A 26,684-nucleotide genomic window follows, 5' to 3' on the forward strand; every position below is an offset into this window, starting at 1 on the left:
AATCAGCGAGAATAGGGGTGAGGAGGATTATTGTTATGTAGCGGGGGGGGGGGGGGGGTTGAGCTGGGAAGTGAGAAGAAGCTAATAGGTAAGAGACGGACATGTAAGAGGGATCGGCTGGGGTGAGGCTGAGAGATGGGATCAGCTGATCGGTGATTAGGGTTGAGAAAGGGGCTTGAGGGCTAAGTGATAGGATTGGCGGGGTGGGAAGTATGTGAGGGAGGAGACTGGTAAAGTGCGGGAGGGTGAGAGAGATAAGGGATTGGGGTATGAGGGAGGACAAGTGAGTTCTGTGGCGTAGGCAGTGTGTGCAAGGAGGGAGTGCAGTTGGGGAAGGATATCCTCCCCAGTCCAGATCATTTTTTCCCATTGTGCAGGTATCTGCTCCAGCTAAAGGTGGTAATTTGTGTATTAGTAAGCTGGAAAGCATTTTTTTTTTTTTTGCATCTTTGTTTGTAGAGACATAAAGTATTATTTTCGTCATTACTCCTGATACAGCCTGTCGGCAAAACATGTTGGGTGTTTTATGTGATCACCTTATTGTTAAATAAAGACTTTTGTACATAGATCTCTTCCTGTTTTTTGCTGCTATTTCTAGTTCACACTATTATTTTCACCACCTGTGAGCACATAGTGCCTTTTTTCAGACCACGAAAAATATCTTTTTGGGTTTTTTTATAAATATTCAATGCATATCTCTTTTTATGACCATTGCTATATCCCAATATTTCTTGTCCAATTTCTAACGGCTCAAACACCTTAGGATGAACCAAGCATCAATTGTCCTTTTAACTCCTGCAGGTACCGTGAAGGTGAAGAGCTCCAGTATCCAAGTTGGAGACCTTATTATTGTTGAAAAGGTTAGTATGAAGTTAGTGTTTCTTAGTATATATTACATGCCTCTCAGAACTTGCTTAGAAAAGCTACCTCAATGTCATATTTCTGGGCCAACATTAACCAGAAGCTCCTTGACCCTTAAGATGCTGTCCCCAAACTTATGACCAGGGGGCTTAGCATATACAACTGAAAAAAAGCCCTCCAAGTAAGAAGGGATATTTCCTGTAGGAGCAACAGGTCAAGGGCAAAAGGTAATCCATAATATGAAGTAGGAAAGGGTTTGAGGAAATATGTTTAAGTTAATGGAGTTGTGGATTCCTAGAATCGGGCATCAGAGCTACAAATAACTAAAATGTGGTAGAGTTCAAGCATGGCCAGGATAAAGGTACATTGTATGACTCAAGGAGGTAGAAGACCAGTAGGGTCTCAAATAATATAGTAAGGAAAACCAGACAGAACTGGCGAGCCCAAAGGTCCTTGCAGCCAACAGCTGCGGTGCTCTGCTTTCTTTGAAGAAGTTCACAATAAGCTACATTGGCTCCATGTCAGAAACGGTTGGGCTTATAAATACAATAATGTCCTTTCTTTTCATACCACAGAATCAACGAGTCCCAGCTGACATGGTCTTTCTGAGGACATCTGAAAAGAATGGTAAATGTTCGGGATGAATTTGGAAGATAGCCAGGAACTTTTCGATAGCCTTTCTAGGAACCTGTGACAGAACTGAGTGTGATTTTCCGAGCTATGGGAATGAAAATCAAAACACACCTTTAAGTTTGAATGGGCATAGCCCTTCTACCTACTAATGGGTCACAGCTGGTGGAATCTTTAATGGTGGCTTGTGTTCTTGGGATCTTAGTTACGATGTTAGTACTTCTTCAGCTGTGTCCTGCTGGCCTTCAAGACCACTGGAAACAGAGAGAAGAACAGTTGTCAATCATTTACATAATCAGCCATCTGAAAATTGCCTTCTTACGACATGACTGAAATTAGATTTTTAGCTGTATTAAGATGAGGCATTACCAGGGGCATGTTTAGATTTGGAAAGGAAAATCATACACATAGGGATCTATTAATGAAGCTACGTAAGCTTTTAAAGGGACAGTTAACACACATTAACAGTTAACGCAGAGCCTTAGTAATTAATACGCGGTATTTTACACCATTAACCATTAATAGGGAATGGGGCAGCAAATTCACAAGGACTGCAGTTTATAATTAACATGAAAGTAATTATTGTGTATTAGCTGTTACTCCTCCCTCTCTTTCTCTGCGCATATTCAGCAGATAGCCAAGACCTGTCGCTTCTTCCTCTATAACATCAGCAAAATTCGCCCTTTCCTTTCTGAGCACACCACCCGAACTCTCATCCACTCTCTCATTACCTCTCGCCTTAACTACTGCAACCTACTCCTCACCGGCCTCCCACTTAGCCACCTATCCCCCCTTCAGTCCATCCAGAACTGTGCCGCACGTCTTATCTTCCGCCTTGACCGATATACTCGTATCACTCCTCTCCTCAAGTCACTTCATTGGCTTCCGATCAGTTACCGCATACAGTTCAAGCTTCTCCTACTAACCTACAAATGCACTCGATCTGCAGCCCCTCCTTACCTCTCTACCCTCATCTCCCCTTACGTCCCTACCCATAACCTCCGCTCTCAAGACAAATCCCTCCTTTCAGTACCCTTCTCCACCACCGCCAACTCTAGGCTCTGCCCTTTCTGCCTCGCCTCATCCCATGCTTGGAACAAACTCCCTGAGCACATACGCCAGGCCCCCTCCCTACCCATCTTCAAATTATTGCTCAAAGCCCACCTCTTCAATGTCGCTTTCAGCACCTAATCACAACACCTCTACTCAGGAAATCTAGACTACTCCAACTTGACATTTCGTCCTTTAGATTGTAAGCTCTACTGAACAGGGACCGTCCTTAGTTATTAATTTGTACAGCGCTGCGTAACCCTAGTAGGGCTCTAGAAATGTTAAGTAGTAGTAGTAGTAACATGACAGATAATTTTGTAGAGCCTGACCAAACCCAAGATCTTCGGTTTCTGCTGAAACCAGATCTGCGACTGAAATTGGCTGCTTAGTTTCAGCAGAATCTGACCAAAAATGCCCCTTTTCTCTCCGCCCCCTCCCCTATAATCATTTCCTCTGCCCCCTCCCCACATTTACTTCCTCACCCTCTATCCCACCCATAGGCTCTTCCCGGGCCTACCATAAGAAGGCCTGGTGGTCTAGTGGGGCAGGATTGAACCCCACTCATTCCTGCCCCATGCCGCTGCTCCATTGAATTTGGCTGCTGAGAGGTCTCGGCAGCCATTTTGCAATTGGAACCAGCATGGGCAGGAGGCTGTCTGCTGTTCGTGTGGGTTCCAATTGCAAAATGGCTGCCGGGTCCTCCTGGTACTGTCTTGGCAGCCATTGCGATGATGTAGGAATGAATGAGGTTCGTTCCTGCTCCCAGAGGTGCCACTAGACCAGGCCTTCCTAAGGTAGGGCCAAGGAAGGGGGTGAGAGGTGTAAGTTTTTTGGGTTTCAGCTGAAACATGAACCTGGATTTTGGTCTGGTTTTGGTGCCAAAACCAAAATTCAGTTGGCTTCTATAATGTTGTGCAGTTAATGCTATCTCAATAAGTGTAGTTAACTGGATCATTGTTATCTGCAATGCATTTAGAGGGGAATTCTATATAAGTCACTCAAAACTTGGTGCTCAATTTTGTGCATAGATCCAAGATCCGCATGCAAAATAGTTGCTAAATTGGTGATAACAATCAATATTTGGTATTAACAAGCACTTAATTGTAAGTGATTAGGAATTACGTGCAGATCTACCCTATGCCCTATTCGATAACATGTGCGCCTAATTTTCATAGTGTGCAATGCCAAAGGTGATATGGCCATGGGAGTCGCATGGGCAGGCATGGGTATTCCCAGAATTTAGGTGCCATTAGTTGGGTGCCAGCAGTGCTGCCGAGAGGGGGGGCAAGGGGGCAAGAAGTCTGGATTGTAGTTTGGCCGTCACTTACTGTGTCTGCTCTCTCCCTCAGTCTACCTCTGTTCTCCTGCTGTGTTCCAGGACCTGGGTTATCATATTAATGCAGCTCTTCTGCCACAGGCTTTGTCCTGACTCATCCCATCTCCTTCTGTGTGAAGTACATCATGCTTCCACAAAGGCAGAAGGGGAAATGGCAAGAAGAAGGGGACCTGTGGTGGCAAAGCTGCGTTAATGTGATGACCCAAGTCCCAGCACGCAAGAGAGAGCCAGACCAAGGGAGAGAGCAGACACAGTAAGTGACAGTCAAATTGAAATTCTGATTTTGATTTGTCAGTTGTAGACTCGGGGTGGGGGGGCGTCCTGGAGGGTGGGTGACCCAGCCTGGACCCAGCTTTGTCTCTCATCATCCCTGGGTGCCTGCATTAACACCAGCCTTTCGCTGGCATCAGTGCTCATCCCTAGAGACAGGTGTGAAATCTGTGTTAAGCTGGTATTGTGTAAAGCAGTGGCGTAGCTACATGGGGCCACGGGGGCCTGGGCTCCTGTAGATTTGGCCCTGGAGCCCCCTGCCAATGACCCTCTCGACCCCCCCCCCCCCCCCCCCCCCCCACTGCAAACCTGCCGTCACCTACCTTTGCTGGCGGGGGACCCCAACCCCTGCCAGCCGAGGTCCTCTTCTTCCGGCGCAAGGCTTCGTTCTGTTTCTGAGTCTGACGTCCTGCACGTGCAGGACGTCAGACTCAGAAACAGAACAAAGCCTTGTGCCGGAAGAAGAGGACCTCGGCTGGCGGGGGTTGGGGTCCCCTGCCAGCAAAGGTAGGTGATGGCGGCGGGAGAAGAGGGTCGAGAGGGTCGTCAGCAGGGGGGGGTCAAAGTTGGTGGTGGCGGCAGTGGCAGCGGGGGGGGGGGCTAAAATGTGCCCCCTCACCTTGGGCTCTGGACCCCCTTCCTGCCGAAGTCTGGCTGCGCCCCTGGTGTAAAGGGCACTTTCTGCAGCGCACTGTTTACAGAATCCTAGTGTAGCACAGATGATCCTGGCGCCTACCTTTGGGCACCATTTATTGAATTCCCTTCCCCCCCCCTCCCCCCCTCCAAAATGGTTATCCAAGAAAGAAAAACTATTTATGGTCTTGGAAATCCACAGGGTCTTGTTTTCTGCGCACGGATCAGTTGGATGGCGAGACGGACTGGAAGCTGCGTCTACCTGTCTCCTGTACCCAGAGATTACCCACGGCTGCTGTGAGTACCAGACAAACCTCAAGTGATTTAAAGTTGAACATTCAAAAGTAATCTATATGTTTTTCCTTTCATGTGTTATGGTGTATGTTACTAGAGGCCAAGGTTTCTCAATCCAGTCCTCAGGACATACCCAACCACTTGGGTTTCTGGAATATCCATCTTGTTTATGCATGAAGTAAATTTGCATACCACAGAGGCAGTGCCTGCATATGTATCTCATGTATATTCATAGCCACTCCCCCACGTGAGAAACTATCTTCAATTAGTTACCTTTATCAATCAATTTCCCCAGTAACTTTATCATACACTTTTACTAAGTATAGCGCTGTTTTTATTTATATGTGCATACTTAGGTTCAATACACAGTTTATTAATCTTACACTATCCTATCCTCTCACCTCCACTCATGCTCCACTCATACCTTCTACCTCACACCACAGTGAAATTGTCTGAACAAACATTCTTAAAACAAAAGCAGAAGAATAATGCTGTTTTTAAGACTGAGGAGTTCATACAACATGTATCTTCAACGTGTGTCCCATATAATAATGATGGGAGAGTCAGTTGTAAGCTCACTTACATAGTAACATAGTAGATGACGGCAGAAAAAGACCTGCACGGCCCATCCAGTCTGCCCAAGAAGATAAATTCATATGTGCTACTTTTTTTATTTGTACTGTCCTCTTCAGTGCACAGACCGTATAAGTCTGGCCAGCCCTATCCCCGCCTCCCAACCACCAACCCCGCCTCCCACCACCAGCTCTGGCACAGACCCTATAAGTCTGCCCAGCACTATCCCTGCCTCCCACCACCGGCTCTGGCACAGACCGTATAAGTCTGCCCAGCACTATCCCCGCTGGCCAACCACCAGCCCCGGCACAAACCGTATAAGTCTGTCCAGCACTAGTCCCGCCTCCCACCACCAGCTCTGGCACAGACCGTATAAGTCTGCCCAGCACTATCCCTGCCTCCCACCACCGGCTCTGGCACAGACCATATAAGTCTGCCCAGCACTATCCCCGCCGCCCAACCACCAGCCCCGGCACAGACTGTATAAGTCTGCCCAGCACTAGTTCCGCCTCCCAAACACCAGCCCCAGCACAGACCATATATGTCTGCCCAGCACTAGCCTTGCCTCCCAACCACCAGCTCTGCCACCCATTCTAGGCTAAGCTCCTGAGGATCCCTTCCTTCTGCACTTGTTCGGTCGTTTTGCACCACTTATGACCTCTTACACAATGCTTATATCGCCCCAAAGAAATCCCATAGCCTCCTTTTTTTTCCAGCTTTTACGGTAGGCACTTTCAAACATGTGGGCATACAACATGGAAATAGTTATAGATGAGTTGTCACGTTAAAATGTCTTGAAGTCATTATCGATATTTGTTTGTATTGTTCTGGGTCATTTCCCATCCAAACAGACCTACACTCCTAAAAAAGTATGAAGGTTTCTATTTAGCACTATTTAACTGGGTAGACCCTGGCTAATACTCAATGGCACTTAACCAGAGGGTGCCACTAAATATTTGGACAGACCGCTTCGGTCCGGGGTTGAGTCGGGGGGTCCTAGAATCTGCACGACAAACCACAAAGCAACCAATAGGAGTAGAGGCTGACCACAGACAAAGCCAACTCGAGAGCTGGTGCTTGAAAAACGCTTTATTAATCGCTTGCATAAAGGAACCAACATAGTCTGTGTTTCGGCGTGGTAAAAACACCTCCCTCAGGGGTCACGGATAGTGTTCGCAGAGTGCACTGCCTAGATAAGATTACCGCCAAACATGCACTCTGTGGAATTAAAATCAAAGAGCCAAGGTTACTAAAGTGCACTAGCATTTTTAGCGTGTACACAAAATTAGGGCACACTAACTGTGTAGGCACCCATAGGAATATTGTGGGCGCCTACATGGCGTGCACTAAAAGCACTAACGCGCCTCTAGCGTGGCTTAGTAAACAGGGCCCAAAGTTCCCACCGAGCATAAACTCAAAGGAAGTAGCTAAACTGCGTGCTGACAAGTATTCAATCGCTATAGGAAAGGATCGCTATAGGTCCTAGAAGTTATCCAGGTGCTGCTAATATTCCGTACCAGCGACCAGATAAAAAGCTGTCATAACTCATCCAGATAACTATCCAGGTTCTGGCACTGAATAGTGTTGGTACTATTCAGAGAGCCAGATGTTTAGCACCGGTAGCTGGGTGTGGTGTTGACCTTGGATAAGTCACGTGGAGGGGCATAATCGAACGTGGCGCCCAACTTTTCCTGAGGGCGTCCTTGCAGGACGTCCCCACGAAGGGGCAGGGAAACTCGTATTATCAAAACAAGATGGGCGTCCATCTTTCGTTTCGATAATACGGTCAGGGAAGCCCAAATCGCGAAATTTAGGTCGACCTTAGAGATGGTCGTCCCCGGTTTTTGCCGATAATGGAAACCGAGGACACCCATCTCAAAAACGACCAAATCCAACTCATTTGGTCGTGAGAGGAGCCAGCATTCTTAGTGCACTGGTCCCCCTGACATGCCAGGACACCAACCGAGCACCCTAGGGGGCACTGCAGTGGACTAACTGAACGGAAAAAGCCCTTCCCTTACCGATCCCTTAGCGATTCGGAAAGGAACGGGCACGCATGAAGGAAATCGCATGCAAATGAGCTGCTCGCTGTTAGCTCATTTGCACATGATTTCCTTCCTTAGGAGGGGAAGCCAGTGCAGAGCAGCCAAGCGTTATGCGTGGCTGCTCTGCGCATGCCAAAGACGGCTTCATATACGCAGACAAGCTGTGTGTATAATAGCCGTCTACAACCTTAAAAAAACACAAGTCCAGGTGAAAACGTCCAAGTGCTCGTCAGGGATGTCTTTTTTTTTTTTTTTTTTTTTTAGTATGGGTGAAAGACGTCCAAGTGTTAGGCACCTTCGCTATGACTCCGTCCCTGCGCCTGCGACGGGCAGTTGAGGACGTCCAAAATGTGGATGTTTCTGTGCGAAGGACATCCATGCCTTTGCTATGCCTCCGACACCCCCTTTATATATTTATTTGGATTTTGGATCACAAGTAGCAGCAGTGGGATTTGAACCGGCCACCTCTGGATTGCAAGACCAGTGCTCTAACCACTAGGCCACTCCTCCACTCCACTCCCTTGAAATTTGGCCATCGCTGTGGGGTGGGGGGGGAGGCAGTTCAGGACATCCAAAATGTTTGAAAGAAGGACGTCCACGCCTTCGCTATGCCTCCACTGACACACACACACACACCTCCCCCCCCCCCCCCCCACCCCACTGACCTGCATACTGCTGTGATGGACCTGAGTATAATATTTGAGGCTGGCAAAAAAGTTTTTAAAGTTGTTTTTTTTAGGGTGGGAGGGGGTCAGGGGAGGTCATCCCTGAGTCCCTCCGGTGGTCATCTGGTCAGTTCGGGCACCTTTTTGAGGCTTGGTCGTAAGAAAAAATGGACCAAGTAAAGTCGGCCAAGTGCTCGTCAGGGACACCCTTCTTTTTTCCATTATCGCTCGAGGACGCCCATCTGTTAGGCATGCCCCAGTCCCGCCTTCGCCACGCCTCCGACACGCTCCAGTGAACTTTGGTCATCCTCGCGATGGGAAGCAGTTGGGGATGCCCAAAATTGGCTTTCAATTATGCCGATTTGGGCGACCCTGCGAGAAGGACGCCCATCTCCCGATTTGTGTCGAAAGATGGGCGCCCTTCTTTTTCAAAAATAAGCCTATCATCCAGGTACCCACATAGACTATAAGCTCTTTGCAGGAGGGACTTTTTGTACTTGAAAAGTTCAGTAAACTGCATTGAGCTATTATGGTAAAGCAGTCTAGGAAAACGAAAAGAAAAGTGACATTTTTTACAAGCACTTATGTGGTTGTTGTGTTCGTCTACTTTAAAGGCTAATAAATAGTTTGATTTTTTTGTTTGTTTTTTTATTTTTCCTTTGTTTTTATGTCTATTTATTGAACTAATTTAATACATTTGTCAACTAGCTTTCAAAGGCCAGACCCACCTTCCTTAGGTTAGGACAACTGCCAAAGACGACCATATCAGAATATATAAGTGAAACAGAAAAGCAATCCAAGGACAGTCTCATGGGGAAAGGTGGGGGGCTGAGAATCAAGGCGAGATGGATGGATGATCAGAAGGTGACAAAGCAGCATCATTTTATGGTTTGTAATGTGATAGGAAACCCAGATCTTTAAGTCCTTTCTTGTTAATGTCAAAATATGTTACCACTTTTACTTCAAACATCTTATGTTCAGGATTGTGTTAATATTTTTTTTTTCTTAATACTCTAACCATGAGGTATTGCTCTGCTTCTGAAAAATGCTCATGCACAGAGCTGTCACTTTGATTTGTTTTGTGGTGTTTAATGTGGTGCCTGCGGGAGGTAAGTCTTCTCTTTAGCATCTGTCCTGTATCCCCATTATAGCATCCTTATTCGCTGTCGGCTCCACCGGTTCCCTGCTCCCTCTGTCCCGGAACAGGAAGTATCATCAGAGGGAGCAAGGAACCTTCAGAGCCGCACGGCTGCTACCTGCACCCCTCCTGCAGTGTGCACCTGGGGCAGACCACCCCCACCACCTCTCCCTCAGTACGCCACTTGGTTTTCCTTGGGTGTTTTAAGTGAAGAGACAATCTTCCTGGACATCATTTCCGTTCAGTTAGTGCATCAGTTAGTCCACTGCAGTGCTCCCTAGGGTGCTCGGTTGGTGTCCTGGCATGTCAGGGGGACCAGTGCACTACGAATGCTGGCTCCTCCCATGACCAAATGAGTTGGATTTGGTCATTTTTGAGATGGGCGTCCTTGGTTTCCATTATCGCCGAAAACCGGTGTTTTAAATTGGGTGGCTGTTGGAAGGCCAGCACTGGTGGGGTTGGGAATATCTCTCTCAGTAATTCATCCTCCTGGAGTAGTGGCTGCAGATCTCTTATGATTTTCCTCAGTTTTTCCAGCTCTAGGTTGTATGTCACTATAAGGGGAGTTCTGTCTGTGGCTTTCTTTTCCTTGTACTGTAGCAGATTTTCCCTGGGTGTTTTGAGGGCGTAGGTAATATTCTTGGAGATTATTTTGGGGTTGTAGCCCTTCTGTTCAAAGGATGCAGTCAGGATTTTGAGGTGCCTATCTCTGTCCCCCGGGTCAGAGCAGATACGGTGGTATCTTGTGGCTTGGCTGTGGATAATGGATTTTTTTGTATGTGAAGGGTGGAAGCTGGAGTTGTGGAGGTAGCTGCATTTGTCTGTGGGTTTCCTATATATGGATGCTTGTATGTAGCCATTGCTGATTGAAACGGTGGTGTCCAAAAAATTGACTTTTTCTGGGGAGTAGTCAATTTTGAATCTGATTGTAGGATGGTATGTATTGAAAGAACTGTAAAATTGTTTTAGAGTTTCTTCCCCCTCAGTCCAAATCATAAAAATGTCATCAATATACCGGTAGTATTTTAGGGGTGTGGTCTGATATGTATTCAGAAATGTCTCTTCCAGTTCAGCCATAAAGAGGTTAGCATATTGGGGTGCTGCTCTGGTGCCCACCGCAGTGCCCATGATTTGAAGGTAGATATCATTGTTGAAGTGGAAATAGTTGTGAGTTAGAATAAATTTGATTAATTTTGTAATAGTTTCTGGTGAGTATTGATGGTCCAGTGTGGATGTTTTTAGGAGCTTCTCACATGCAGCTATGCCATCCGCATGGGGAATGTTGCTGTATAGTGATTCTACAACCATCATGACCAGAAGGGTGCCCGGTTGTAATTGCTTGATGTTTTTCAATTTATTCAGAAAGTCTGTGGTGTCTTGAATGAAGCTGTTTTTGTCTTGTGCACAGGAGGTTTCAGAATTCCCTCTATAAGTCCAGATATTTCCTCCGCAAGTGTGCCAATACCCGATATGATTGGTCTGCCAGGGTTTCCAGGTTTGTGGATTTTGGGTAGCATGTGCCCACAGAGGGCTTGTTTGGTATGAGTTTCTTCAGATGTGGCTGTACTTGTTTAGGAAATGTTCTGATAAGGTCTTTTAGTTGTTTCATATAGTCCTGTGTGGGATCTTCAGTTAGTTTCCTGTAGTATGTTTTGTCTGAGAGCTGTCCGTGGCCTTCTTCGATGTATTTTTGTGTGTCCATAATCACCGCTGAGCCCCCTTTGTCTGTGGGTTTGATGATAATGCGTTGGTTGTTGCTTACGGCTGCTCTTTCTGGTGGAGTAAGGTTGTAAAGGACTTTCTTTTGTTGGCTGGAAAGTTGTGATTTTACCCTGTATCTGAAACTTTCTGTGTAGCTGTCTAGTTTATCGTTTTGTCCACATTGTGGGGTGAAATATGTGTTCTTTCGTTTAAAATTGTGTTCCAGTCTGTTGGGTGTTACTTTATTGTGAAAATGTACCTTATTCAGTTCAGAAAGTGTGAAGAAGGATGTTACAATGGAGATGGGGCAGATGCGGAAAAACAAGAAATCAGCTCACACGGGCATCACATCAGCAAATCAGGTGTCACCCTCTGTGGCTGAGCATTTTGCAGGAGCCCAGCACTGCATCAACAACACGGGCATTCGGCATTCACTCAGTCACCCCCTTCTATCCAAACACCACACCAGAAGCCAATTTCTTTAACGAATGTGGATTTATTTAGGCCGCAGCCAGGTCCCAAAATTTTATTTACCGTAAACCTTCACATAAACCATCATTGGTAAACATCATTGATAAACATCATTGATAAACATCTCCCTCCGAGTACACAGCCCTTCTTGCTTATATTACTACAGGCTGTGCCGTCCAAGCACCCTGTTCCTCCTCAGTGCTGTCTGCTATAGCACGCTGTCCAATCAAATGCATCCCGTACAAGGATGCATTTACCACTTTCACCAAAGCTATTGGCCCCCTGGCCGTCCAAGCCAGGAGACTAGCCGTGTCCATCTTGTTCTGTAATCCTGCCCGCATGCAGGCATAACATTTCGCTCAGTATTGTAACTTTCAACAGGTCATTAACATATACATAGTAACGCTGTGTCTCCCTTCACAGCCCTTCTTCACCCCTCCTCCCTACCCGCCCCTTTACCCATCACCCTTCAATCTCTTATCCTTCCTATCCACTCCCACTCCTCCCTCCCTCTCCCCCCCCCCACCCCAGGTTCTTCCTGAGCCTTCAGCCCGGTTGTAATCGGCTCCCCTTAAAGGGTGAGCCTTTCCATTTACCTTAGGGCCAGAATACTAAGAGGAAATTTTAAAACAATTCAGGAATGTTAAGACCTTTTGAAGTTAAAATGAAAAAAATACTTTGACACCAACAAGAAAGGACTTGACTTAAAGATCTGGGTTTCCTATCACATCTTAAACCATAAAATTATACTGCTTTGTCACCTTCTGATCACCCATCCATCTCTCCCTGTTTCTCACTCTCCCCCACATTACCCCTATCTTTCCCCACGGGACTTGGAATGCTTTAATGTTTCACTTATATATTCTGCTATTTTGTCATCTTTTGCTCATCCTGTCCTAACTTGAGAAAGTGACCTTTGAAGGCTAGCCAAAAAATGTATGAAATTGACCCAATAAAGAAGGTATAATCGTTTTCTTTTTTGTTTTATTTCTGTTTATTAGGCAGCCTCAATTACATTTTCTTTATTGTGGTGAAATCTTCCTGGCTCTGTGTTTTCACGTGTGGTTTAAAAGAATGCAATTTCTTAACAAAGTCCAAATTTGGGTAATTTCATACTGGCAGATAAGCTTACATAATTTGTCAGCAGAAAACTGATGAATGCTTGTGTATATGTTTATGTAACAGGATCTTCTCCAAATCCGATCCTACGTGTATGCAGAGGAACCAAACATTGACATTCATAATTTTGTGGGAACTTTCACCAGAGTGAGTTATTTAAACATTAATAGAGTTTATACAGGTCCAACATTACATTAGTTTTCAAATGCTAGATTTGAGGCAAAATGTTGTTTTTCATTGTATAGCTGCCTGACTCAGGGGTCCTTTTACTAAGGTGCGCTGAAAAATAGGCTGCGCTAGTGTTGGCGAGTGTTTTGGGCATGCGCAGATCCATTTTTCAGCGCGCCTGTAAAAAAATGCCTTTCTTTTATTTTTGCCGAAAATGGACGTGCGTCAAAATTAAAATTGGCGGGCATCCATTTTGGGTCTGAGACCTTACCGCCAGCCATTGACTTAGCGGTAAGGTCTCTCACGTTAACCGTGTGGTAATTGCCTATGTGCGTCAAGTCAGAGTTACCGCCCGATTTTCGCCTTACGTCATAAAATAAAATATATTTTCTGGTTCGCGTAGCAGACGCGTGTAAAAAGTGACATTTCTACATGGGCCACACGGTAACTGGGCGGTAACTCCAAATTGACGTGCGTTGGGCACACGTAAGGTGCCTACGTGGCTTAGTGAAAGGGCCCCTTGGGTGGGGTTAACAACTGGTCCTTTCTGAGGAACAGTTTCTCACTTTTGATTTATAGATTATACTTTTAGTCCAACATTTTTTTTTTATTGAATATTCAAAATTACAAAATAGAACGTTGTTGTAGCATAAACTCAAAATTGATAGTAATACAATGCATTACCACAATCCAGAAAAACCTCAAATGAGCTATCCTATATAATAATTCTCACCTCCAACATTCGAATGTGCCTGGGACCGTGCCTCCCTCGGAGGTGGTCTGCTAGGCAGGCACACACTGACGTCAGTGACAGATGATTCCGAGGCAAGGGGAGGAGTAGGGAAACACACGGAGCGTGTTTCCCTACTCCTCCCCCTGCCTCGGAATCAGCTGTCACCCCCACGTTATGGCCCCCTGGACCCCCCTTCCGTGACCCTGTCGACCCCCCCTTCCCGCCGAAAACCGCCCCCCTGCCGCCGTTGTCTACTACCTGTGCTGAAGGGGGACCCAAACCACCGACAGCTGAAGTCCTGTTCTGCCCTTCGCGGCGTTGGTTTCTCAATGATCTTCTCTTCGAGTTTCTGTGCGTGCGACAGAACGTCAGACAGAATGTCTGATGTCAGACGCACGCACAGAAACTTGAAGAGAAGATCCGCGAAGGGCAGAACAGCACTTCGGCTGTCGGGGGTTTGGGTCCCCCGTCAGCACAGGTAGTCGACAACGGCGGCGGGGGGGGTGGGTTTCGGCAGCAAGGGGGATCCACGGGGCTGTAACGCGGGGGCGAGGGGGTTGAAAACGGAGGGAGGGCAGACTGTGGAACACCGAGGGACGGTGGGGGATTGCCTGCCTAGCGCCCGTTTCATTGGTTACAGAAACGAGCCTTTTTCCTAGTAACCCATAATAAATTACAACAAGACAGAGGGGACATTACACCACTTGCAAGTTTTTACAGTATTGGAAGAAATATTTCCTTATCTTTAATATTCTTGTCCCCTGGTTCAATGAATTGCAAACTATGATGGCAGATAAAATCCGCTGTTTGACTTCTGTGCTTCAGTAGGGATGCTTGTAATTTCTAATACCATTAACCTATATGGGCACCTTTGGCCAGTCTAATTTTAGGGTGACCTTGCAGGGACACATGAATCTAGAAAAAAAATAGTTCATGAAGCTAAATTCTACACCAAGTTAGAGATTCACCGCCTTGGGTGAATCTCTTCCTAAAGATGGTTTATAAATCCCAATAAATAAATTATACTAGTCAGTAATTTGCCCAATTGTTGTGAACCCAGAGGCTGTTTATATATGTTTTTCAGTAGAAGATTACCTTGCTGGAGGGGAATGGATGGCTGCACAGGAGTCTCTAAAGTGCTTTAATTTCTAGTCTTGCTAGGAACAGCTTATTTAGCAAGCATGTAGACTCCGTGATGGGAGGTTGTAAACGTTGGCAGCTATTGTATAGATTGGTACCTCATTTTAAGTGCCACAAAGGGATGTTTTTAATGCCAGTTCTATAACAGCTTAAGGATGCACATAAGCCATTTTTGAATATACAGCATAAGCTGAATTGGTGCGCCCAAATTTAGGCCTAACTGCGCCATGCAATGCCCACAACTGATAGTATTCCATAAGTTGCGTGTGTCGCTTGGGGCCAATGCTCCGCTGACACGTATTCCCCCCTGAGAGTCTCATGCTAAATGATTTTGGTACACTGGGCCTGATATTCAGACCATAGATGGCAGCCTGCATAAGTGCTGCGATTGGCGCTGACCCCAGATATTCAACGCCAGGCTGTTTCCTGTGGCTTGCATTGAATATCTGTTGGTTTTTTTTGGCCGGCTTAAACTTATAATGTTATACAATTAGGGACTCAATAGAGCTGCTGGAGCACTCGTATTATCAATCACTAAATATCTCCAGTCTTATTGAATACAAAATATCTTTATTAAACACGTGTGCTTCAAAACCTGCTCACGTGTGTTTAAAACCTTTATTCACAAACAATGTTCTCTTATATCTTTCATACTCATTCACACCTTATAGTGCCTGCATAGAAAACCTATAACAAGGAGGATTTATATATACATGACTTTCTTGAATATCATTACACACTGTGTCAGAGTTCATAATTTCTTGTCTCTCAAAGAGACTTCACAGAATTAGAAATACGGGACCTTTGCATGTGTCCATTCACTCTGCTCTTCCGGTTTCCGGTTTCACATAAAGTTTCATGAAAGTTCAAGACAAACCCCAACACACTTCTCTGGGGATGAACAACTCCACTTGCAATAGAATTCAGGCACTACATAAGCAGACTGAGACTTTCAATCTCATAACTGCTGTTACTCCAGTCCTTAAGCAAGCATCGGCTCCTCTATGCAGGACCGCATTTCGTTCTCTTCATCAGGAGGAACCACCATATCCCTTTAACCAATTCTGTTTGGCAGCGTGCCAACAAAGGACTTTCTCAGGCCGGGACCCAACTGCCGTTCAGAGCCACGGCAGTTGGGTCCCGGCCTGAGAAAGTCCTTTGTTGGCACGCTGCCAAACAGAATTGGTTAAAGGGATATGGTGGTTCCTCCTGATGAAGAGAACGAAATGCGGTCCTGCATAGAGGAGCCGATGCTTGCTTAAGGACTGGAGTAACAGCAGTTATGAGATTGAAAGTCTCAGTCTGCTTATGTAGTGCCTGAATTCTATTGCAAGTGGAGTTGTTCATCCCCAGAGAAGTGTGTTGGGGTTTGTCTTGAACTTTCATGAAACTTTATGTGAAACCGGAAACCGGAAGAGCAGAGTGAATGGACACATGCAAAGGTCCCGTATTTGTAATTCTGTGAAGTCTCTTTGAGAGACAAGAAATTATGAACTCTGACACAGTGTGTAATGATATTCAAGAAAGTCATGTATATATAAATCCTCCTTGTTATAGGTTTTCTATGCAGGCACTATAAGGTGTGAATGAGTATGAAAGATATAAGAGAACATTGTTTGTGAATAAAGGTTTTAAACACACGTGAGCAGGTTTTGAAGCACACGTGTTTAATAAAGATATTTTGTATTCAATAAGACTGGAGATATTTAGCGGCTTAAACTTAACCAGCTATAAGGGGTCCTTTTACTAAGGCGCTCTGAAAAATGGCCTGTGCTGGTGTAGATGTGTGTATTTTACGCATGCAGGTCCATCTTTCAGCGCACCTGCAAAAAGGGCCTTTTTTTTTTTGCCAGAAAATGGACGTGCGGCAAAATAAAAATTGTCACGTGTCTATTTTGGGCCTGAGACCTTACCACCATCCATTGACTTAATGGTAAGGTCTCATGTGTTCACCAGGCAGTAATCGTCAGCGCGCATACACTGGCGATTACCGCCCGGTTAGCGCTGTGCACCAGAAAATTTCTGGCGCTCATAGTGGATGTGTGAAAAAAATGAAGTTACCGCCTGGGCCACACAGTAGCTGGGCAGTAGTTCCAAATTGGTGCACATCAGGCATGAGCAGGCGCCTACCCGGCTTAGTAAAAAGGCCCCTTAGTGAATATTCAGCACTGGCCGGTTAAGGGGTCCTTTTACTAAGGTGCACAGAAAAATGGCCTGCACCGGTGTAGGCGTGTGTATTGGACATGCGTAAGTCCATTTTTTCAACAAACTTACAAAAAAGGTCTTTTGGGGGGCCGAAAAGGAACATGTTGCAAAAATAAAAATTGGCGCATGTCCATTTTGGCCCTGAGACCTTACCGCCACCCATTGACTTAGCAGTAAGGTCTCACGCGTTAATCTGGCAGTAATTGTCAGCGCGTCACTGCTGATTACTGGCCAGTTAGCGCCACGTGGTAGAAAATAAAAAATATTTTCTGCTGCTCGCATCAGACATGCATAAAAATTAGAATTACTGCCAGGGGCATACGGTAGCCCGGCAGTAGTTCTAATGTGATGCGCATCGTATGTGTGTAAGCACCTATGCACCTTAGGAAAAGGGCCCCTAATTTATAGCAGCCAAAGGTAGGACTGCTATTTAGGCAGACCGATTTGGCTGCTAAACTTAGCCGGCCAAATATTTGCAGATAGCCTGCTATATCATGCTAACTGAATATTCAGCAGAGATAAACAGCTATCTCCCGCTGTATATTGGCAGTTAGCCGGTTAAGTGCTATTTAACCAACTGGTTAAATAGTACTGAATATCGGCTGGACTGTTTATAGAATAACGCCTAGCACGTGTGCAAAACTGCCAATTATAGATTCCAGTCACACAATTTGCTACCACTATTGGCGTGTAAATTTAGATGCTAGTTCGTAGAATTGTCTTTCTAATTCCTCTTCCAGGAAGACAGCGACCCTCCAGTGAATGAAAGCTTAAGCATTGAGAATACACTTTGGGCCAGTACGGTCATCGCTTCAGGTAAGATAAACAGGGACTAGTTCTGGAGGAAGATGTTAACAATTTTATTCAAATCTTATTTTTAATTGCAATAGCCATTGTCCATCAGTTGGAGAAATTTAGTTGATGAATTAAGTGTTTCCAGTTGCCTTGACACCTCTGGGGATTTGAATTGATGTTTAATTAACTCTTGAATATTTGTAGACAAGGAAGGATTGGCGTTCAGATGGTCTTTGGCCATTTCTTGAATAGCCAATGCCAGAAATGTCCCTAATCACCCTGATGCTAACATTTTAATCTGTTGCATAAATTGTGTTGGAATAACAGAAAAGGGATAGAGTAGAGAGTAGTCCCTCCCCACTGAAAGAGTTCTATCAAAAGGAAGCTATCACTCGTTTTCAAAGCAATACATTATCACTGTGAATAGGAGTTTTCACCTAAACCAAACTCCTTGAAAAAGATCGTTTAAACTTCACTCACTCAAAAAAATTACCAAGCTGAAATATCCTGTCCCACAAATGCATAGCACTAAAGTGTAGCATTAGAAGCACAGGGGGCTGACCAAGATGGCGCCGAGACCAGACTTGCTATGCTGATCTCTGGAGATTTTTTTTCCTTAAAGTGTTATTCTCTTTGTTAACAATGCCAAAGAGAAAGGGAAAGATTAGAGGAGGTTCTTCCTTACCCTCTACGGACCTACTCTTCGTCAGTTACCGATTACAGCATATGCAACGCCAACTGCATTCAGGGACACTCCTTTGACCGGCACAGAGAGGAGTCCCGGTCAGGAAAGTGAGGTATCACTTAGCCTGCGGAGTCCAGAGAAGCAGGTTCTAGAAGCGAAGAGCCCATCGAGCCATCGGATGTTGGGGCTTCTAGACGAGCTAAAGATGGTTCTTCCCATGCTATTGCGACGCTTCAAGAGGGAGTTTTTTCCGAAAATCAGAGCCTCTCGGTTACCCCATCGGAAACTCGGCAGAATTTGTCTGGGCTAGAGGCAACACCTGGAGCGCTGGCGGGGGTTGAAATGCGGCCTAGCCCTGAGATAGCCTTGCAACCATTGGAGAGACCAGCAAAGGTGACATTGGAATCCTTATGGTCAGCAATGGAATCCCTGCATAAGGTTTGTCTTTCTTTTGTATCCAATACAAGGTCGAATGCCTCAATGATAGAATCTCTTCAATCTCGACTTGTCCTTCAGGAGTCAAATTTGGAAAATTATGAAACATCTTTATCTCAAGTTAAAGAGGTGGAATGTAAATTATTGCAGAACGCTGATGTGGTTCACCATAAGTTGGAGAACTTAGAAAATGGAGGTAGGTCATTGAATTTGAGAATATTAAACTTTCCTTCTGTTAAATATAGTTCCTCAAGGGACCTATTTCATAAATTTTTAAAAGAAGTTCTTCAGTATCCTGAAAATGGGCTTCCTCCAATACAAAAACTTTATTGTTTGCTATCTTCATTAGCTCGAGAAGCCAGATCAAAAAGCCAAGTGGGGGTGAATTCGTCTTCTGATAGTTTGGATGTCTCAGCGCTGTTAGAGAGATCGCAAGATGAAGTGTACTTTTGGACCACCTTGCTGGTCTCTTTTGTATTTTTTCAAGACAAAGAGGCTTTGATAAGACTTTATCTGAGACAGTCGGTTCCAGTTCTTTTTTGGGGAGAAAAGATTCAGATATTTCCACGCGTTTCCAGATCGACACAGGAAAGAAGGAAAAGATTTCTCTCTATGAGACAGGAGGCCTTGACTTTGGGAGCAAAATTTCAGTTAAGGTTCCCATGTAAATGTGTTCTTCAGATAGAAAATATGACGTTTCATTTTTTTGAACCTTTACAGCTTCGATCTTTTTTGAATGCAAGAATACCTAAAAATGACCTATAGAGACCCTTTGGACTTGTAGAAATAATGATGCAGTTGTATGATCTCTTGTGCCTTATTTTTCTTTTATTTATCTTAGTTTGTTTCCTGTTCCTCTTTCTAGGAATGGTGTATCAGTCCCCCCAATGTTGTGGACTATAGCCTATAAATATTATTGCAGATGAGGGATTTCCCCTGAATATTTGTTTCTTTGTAAATTGTGGCGGATTGCTTGACAAAGTTCGCTTTGGAATTAATGTTTAATAAATAAATAAGAAGCCCAAAAATGGAAAGACCACTAATTTAATAAAAATTTGTTTTCTCTGTGACTCAGGGTTTGGTGCCAACAAAAAGAAATCTTGCTCATTTTTATGTGGCTCCCCAGCCTATCAGGTCACAGTACGCACACTGCAGTTCTGTGATGGGCTGGATTTGTGGCTGAGGTTTAAAGAGCAGGGGGTGTCACGTGGCAGGAATGATCAGAGAAAATCATTATCAGGTTAAGTTGCACACTCCTTTTTTTTTTGGGGGGGGGGGGGGGAGGGGGATAATGTTAGAATTATACCCACAGTGCTAAGTTACATCACAGGGTGCCTATTAGCTCATTACATGAAAGTTAAGTTATATAGGCCTATTATTGCATCATTATTTGATATGAGAGGATAGCTGATGTTGTTTGAACAGAACATTTGCTCATAATATACAGTTTGTTTTTGATAAGCAAGAGAAATGCAATGTTAGCAGAACGGCTAAAAATGCACATACTTTTTAAAATTGCTGACTAATTCTTGGCGTGTTTTGTTGTTCAGGTACAATTGTAGGCATTGTGCTGTACACAGGCAGAGAACAGCGAAGCGTTATGAATGCCTCAAACCCACGGAGTAAGGTACTGCTTGCCACAAACATTCCATTGAGCATGTATATCTTTGCACACCCAGAGCCTCTATTTGGGGCCAACAACGCCCTTAGAACTTGGATTCTGGGTTTGCATCTGCAAATAATATTCTTGGTCTCCTATTAGAGCGGAGTGGAGGAGTGACCTAGTGGTTAGAGCACCAGTCTTGCAATCCAGAGGTGGCAGGTTCAAATCCCACTGCTGCTCCTTGTGATCTTGGGCAAGTCACGTAACCCTCCATTGCCTCAGGTACAAACTTAGATTGTGAGCCCTCCTGGGACAGAGAAATATCCAGAGTACCTGAATGTAACTCACCTTGAGCTACTACTGAAAAAGGTGTGAGCAAAATCTAAATAAATAAAAAATAAATTAGAACAGTCAAAAAAAACGGCCCACTGTGGAGACTGCTTTACCTCCAGTGCAGGATGAAGACATAGGCAAACTAGGCACATCCCTAAGGCCAACCATTTAGGAAGCTCCCTCCCTCTCACCTGTACTAATTCAACAGCTTCCAAGTTATCCAGTTCTAGAAGGGAGATTTTAGGCTAGTCCTGAATTTCTGGTCATGCAGCCTGGATTGCAGGAGGTAGAACCAGAGACTACAAACCCACACTGCTTTGAGGTGTAAGTTGAAAATCAGGACTGATCAGTCTCTGTTCTGACAGAAAGAAGAGGGGGTTGAGGGGGAGGGGGTGAAGTCAGAGCCTTCAGCTCCTGCAGAGGTCTGTATTTATTTTTTCAAGCCCTGTGCATTGTCGCCCGTAAGCAGGAGTGATGCTCTTACCTGCTGCTCTCTCCTCTGCTGGGTTTCCACATAAGGCCCCCCTCCCTTTAGGGGGGTATTAAAATGTTTTTTTTTAACATTACGATAGGGACTGAATGCACATGGTTGCCTCAGTTTCACCAAAGGGTTAATTCTGCCCTGTTTACCTCACAGAAATGTCCATTTCATTTTTCAGTTGGTTGATTCCAGAGCTTTGTAGCATGCAAAAAACACTATTTTGCCTAATCGTGGGATCTGAGAACTTTATTTTTAAAGTCGCGAAAAAGCAGGACAATGGCTCGTGAACATATTGCCAAGTACAATGTGCAAATGATAATTTGGCCCCAGATTGTTACCTAACCTGCAGTGAGAGAATTTATTTGTCCTTTCCATAGCTCCCCAGCAGTTTATACAGCTGTTACAGCCAATTTCCGACTAACGTCTAAGGAAAAATGGCTATGCAATAGGGAAGCAATTCAGTGTGAAAAAAGCCCTAAACCTCATGTGTCATGAAGCACTTATTACCTTTGAAAACCATCCCAACATAAGTCATTCAGAAAGGTTGTTCCCGAAAGTCAAGAGACAGCCATTTTATGAGGAGCCTGGTTTTCACGCTTGGTCTATGTACTTCATATTAAGAGAAGAAACAAATGTCGGCATTTAAAACCATCTCTCTACTGTTCCTGTGAATTTCTGCTGCTAGTCATGAATAGTTTCATGTTTCTGAATTCAAGAAAGCACGGGACGAGCACAGAGGATCAAGGGATAGTAGAGATTAGTAGATGATATTGGTGGGCAGACTGGTTACACCATATGGTCTTCTCTTGCTGTCATTTTCCTTGTAATTCAGGAAGCAATAAAATTTCCAAAATCCTATTAGTTGTGGAGCAACACTGAGAAACCAATCAAGTGTGAAATTTCAAAGGGATCTAGTCAGTTAAGTAAGGACTTAGCCTGCTAAATCAATGCCTTTAAAGGCCCCTACCAGCACTAGGGGGCATGCGATGAAGCTACAATGTAGTAAATTTAAAACGAATTGGAGAAAATTTTTCTTCGCTCAAAGTGTAATTAAACTCTGGAATTCATTGCCAGAGAATGTGGTAAAGGCGGTTAGCTTAGCGGAGTTTAAAAAAGGCTTTGCGGCTTCCTAAAGGAAAAGCCCATAGACCATTATTAAATGGACTTGGGGAAAATCCACTATTTCTGGGATAAGCAGTATAAAATGTTTTGTACATTTTTGGGTATTTGTGACCTGGATTGGCCACTGTTGGAAACAGGATGCTGGGCTCGATGGACCTTTGGTCTTTCCCAATATGGCAATACTTTGTACTTACGTACTTATTGACCACAGCTGAGTGTCTGAATTTATCCACCTAGATTTAGTAAGCAACTAAAGTTTGTCAACCAAAAATTGGGTAGGCTCAGAGTGTAGCCAGAGTGGGAATAAGACTCAGCTTGAACTTTTAACACTAGCAAGCTAAGGGGCCCTTTTACTGAGCCGTGTAAGGGTCTATGTGCGCCAAAATGGAGTTACCGCCTGGTTACTGCGTGGCTCTTGCGGTAATTTCATTTTTGTCGTGTCCGATACGTGTGGCCGAAAAATAATTTTTATTATCGGCCTTTTTTATTATCGGCCTTGCACCACGTGGTATTTGACATGCGTAGCTCATTACCGCCCAGTTACCATGTGAGACTTTACCGCTAGGTCAATGGCTGGCGGTAAGGTCACAGACCCAAAATGGATGCACTGCAATTTTGATTTTGCTGTACGTCCATTTTCCTCAAAAATATTTTAAAAGGCCTTTTTTTTTTTTTACAGGCGCGCTGAAAAATGGATCGGCATGTGCCCCAAACCCGCGCCTACACTATCGCAAGCCATTTTTCAGTGCAGCTTAGTAAAAGGACCCCTAATTTTATCTGGATAATTCTGAGCATGTTTTTTTCAGATAGCAGTTCTATTTCTTACCTGTAAGATTCAGCTCAGATTATTATTTTTAGCCTACTGGCCTGTAGGAGTGGAGGGTAGCCTAGTGGTTATAGCAGTGGGCCAAGAATCAGGGAAGCCAGGGCGTGAATCCTACTGATGAGTAAGTCACTTATGGGACATTTCCATGTGTGTCAAAGGCACCTTTAATTAGCAGTTTCGCACATGTGCGCTAGGCACTATCCTATAAAATAGCATCTAGATGGGCGTAAATATGGGAGGAGCATAGGCAGACCATAAGTACATAAGTAAAGCCATACTGGGAAAAGACCAAGGGTCCATCGAGCCCAGCATCCTGTCACCGACAGCGGCCAATCCAGGTCAAGGGCACCTGGCAAGCTACCCAAACGTACAAACATTCTATGCATGTTATTCCCGAAATTGTGGATTTTTCCCAAGTCCATTTAGTAGCGGTCCATGGACTTGTCCTTTAGGAAACCATCTAACCCCTTTTTAAACTCTGCCAAGCTAACCGCCTTGGGGCCAAGTGAGCTCTGAAGTTATAGAATATTATCGGTTACGCGCGTCGCTTGGTGCGATCAGTTACACCTGCTGTTGACATGGCGTAATAGGACGCACCAATTTTGTTTTGTACTAGTACTCTATAACGACTTAGGCATTCAGGGCCCCGGGAGAACTCACTGTCACCTTCCCAGCCAGACTCCAGCCAACTTCAGTCATTGTCATATCAGTAGAGCAGAGGTGACCGGAAAGATCATTCTTTTGAAATCTTAAGTCCAGGCAGGGGGGTGGCTCCACTAAACTGGTCTGCACAGGGCCCCAGAATTGCCAAGGCCAGCCCCGGTGAATGCCAATCTGCTTTTGTCATTGGAGTGAATAGTCAACCCACGGTGGTCAGGTTTTTGTTACATGCCGGTCGCTGCAGGCTGATATTCAATGCTGGGCCTATATTTGGCCCCAGTAGCCTCCTCCGGTTTTAGTTTTGGTGACTCGGTTAGGATCTTCTTACAAAAACGAAAGTTCTGGGTCAGAGCCAGCAGGGGGCACCACATTCTTTTCCAACTGCAAAGGGAAAGAGAAAGCAAGGGATTTGCGACCTGGCCTGACCTGCGAGATAACATTTGCCTGTGTCACTGTCAACATTGTTGGTTCCATGTGTTTTGTAGTATATTCGCTAAATGCCAGACTTTGGCTTGGATTTTTAAAGTATTTTCTCTCTCTCTTTTTCTCTCAGATTGGCCTGTTTGATTTGGAAGTGAATTGTCTGACAAAAATCCTCTTCAGTGCTTTGGTTATAGTTTCGCTGGTTATGGTGGCTCTTCAGCATTTCGCAGGACGCTGGTACCTCCAGATCCTCCGCTTTCTCCTCCTCTTCTCTAATATCATTCCCATCAGGTGGGTAGGAGATAGCAATCACTCCTATCCAGTATGGATGCCACCTGCATGACTAGCCTTCACGTCTGGGTATTTAGTTTACCTTTTAACTGTACAGGGGACGGCCTCTTTTCAGCAACTCTGCCAGAGGTAAGAGAACTCGGTCCTGAAGGACTGCAACCCAGTTGGGTCTTCAGGATTTCCACAATGCAAATGCATGAGATCTATTGGCTTACCATGGAGGCAGTGCTTGCAGATTGACCTCATGCATGTGAAATTCTGAAAACCCCACCAGTTTGCGGCCGTCAAGGACCAGGTTTGCCTGTTCTGGATTGCAGGGCTGACCCTAGCAATAGCAGGGCTTTCTGCAGACCAGTTTGGTGGCCTCTCCCCCCCCTCCACTCCTAGTTCAGTGAGCCCCTCCTGCCTCATACCTTAACACGCATCTGCATAGGCGGCGGCAATGATTTGCATAGCTCATCAGCCACCGAGCCCAGAGCCTGCCCTCTGCTGCATCCTGCCCTTGTGGAAGCAGGAAATGACATCAGAAGGAGGTGGGATGCAAATCTCTGCTGCTGTCAGCCGCTCTCTATGCTGAAATGGAGATGCATGTTAAAGTACAGGGCAGGGGGTTTCCGATATAGGGGGCACGTCATGGCTGCGGGACCCCTAAGAGCATGGGTCCCTGTTCTGTCACCCCTGTTGCCCCTGTCTATAACTGGCTCTGCAAGATTATGCTTCCATGAATGATAGCTTGATATTTAACTTCTTTGCAGTCCAACTGAAGGAAACACATGAGGGTGTAGGTATAAATCCCTTCTTAAATTGTGGCTCTCTGACAAAAAGTGCCAGCTGTTTTTTATAATATTATTTAAACACTTGGGGGCAGGGGCGTAGCCAGACTTCAACGGTAGGGGGGTCCAGAGCTGAGGTGAGGGGGCACATCTTAGCCCCCCTCCCCCGGCGCCACTGACCCCCCCCCCATTGCCGACACCTCCAACAACTTTGACCCCCCCTCCCCCCGCCGATGACCGTCACCTAGCTTTGCTGGCGGGGGACCCCAACCCCCACCAGCCGAAGTCGTCTTCCTTCGTTTGGTTTCTTCTGAAACAGTCTGCAAGACTTCGTTCTGTTTCTGTGAGTCTGACGTCCTACACGTTGTACGTGAAGGACGTCAGACTCAGTCAGAAGAAACCAAATGAAGGAAGAAGACTTCGGTTGGCGGGGGTTGGGGTCCCCCGCCAGCAAAGGTAGCAGGTGGCGGGTTTGCAGCAGGAGGGGGGGTTGAGAGGGTCGCCGGCAGGGGGGTCCAGGCCCAAATCTACAGGGGCCCAGGCCCCCGAGGCCCTATAGCAGCTACGCCCCTGCTTGGGGGCCCTTTTACAGAGCTACGGTAAGCCCAACGCAGGCTTGCTGCTTGCTGTTCCAGGACTACCGCCGGCCCAATGCGGCCGCCGGTGGAAGTCCTGCCCCGAGTGCACACCATTTCCCAAGGAAAAAGAAAACTCCCTGGAAATGGCCCAGCAGTAACCCGGCAGTAATGAGACATCGCCGCACGCTGCCCGGTTACCGTCGGGTTAGCGTGGGTGGCGGTAAGGGCTCCTCGTCGCATAGCCACACGGAAAGAGTTTTCTCTTACTGCATGGCCATGTGTGTTTGGGGGCTTTTTACCTGCTGAGTTCAAAAGGGCCTTGGTGCGCGGGGAAAACATCCCCTGCCACTAGCGCAGGGCATTTTTTCCCGCAGCTTGGTAAAAGGACCCCTTGAAGAGCAACAGACTATAGGTGTCAGCTTTCTGGGTGCATTAGCAAGTCCAAGTGGAGATTAGTGTTAAAGATGTTGGGAAAACTCTAAACCAATCAGTACGCAAAGTTAAAAACTATGTGGAAATAAGTGCATATGTACATAAGTAATGCCACACTGGGAAAAGACCAAGGGTCCATCGATCCCAGCATCCTGTCCACAACAGCGGCCAATCCAGGCCAAGGGCACCTGGCAAGCTTCCCAAACGTACAAACA

The 26,684-nt window shown here is 45.6% G+C and overlaps 1 protein-coding gene across 1 annotated transcript in view; it reads left to right on the plus strand.

Annotated features, from left to right (window-relative positions):
• ATP9A (ATPase phospholipid transporting 9A (putative)) overlaps positions 1–26,684 on the plus strand; it is a 168,194-nt gene that overhangs the window by 39,789 nt on the left and 101,721 nt on the right. Inside the window, exons 5-11 of the mRNA XM_030212399.1 lie at positions 802–860; positions 1,437–1,488; positions 4,983–5,077; positions 12,853–12,933; positions 17,773–17,848; positions 20,498–20,574; positions 24,526–24,686. Coding sequence (XP_030068259.1) covers positions 802–860; positions 1,437–1,488; positions 4,983–5,077; positions 12,853–12,933; positions 17,773–17,848; positions 20,498–20,574; positions 24,526–24,686 — 601 coding nt within the window. The remainder of the gene's footprint in view (positions 1–801; positions 861–1,436; positions 1,489–4,982; positions 5,078–12,852; positions 12,934–17,772; positions 17,849–20,497; positions 20,575–24,525; positions 24,687–26,684) is intronic.

The sequence above is a fragment of the Microcaecilia unicolor genome, chromosome 8 (genome assembly GCF_901765095.1).
Source record: "Microcaecilia unicolor chromosome 8, aMicUni1.1, whole genome shotgun sequence".
In the NCBI taxonomy this organism is placed as follows: Eukaryota; Metazoa; Chordata; class Amphibia; order Gymnophiona; family Siphonopidae; genus Microcaecilia; species Microcaecilia unicolor.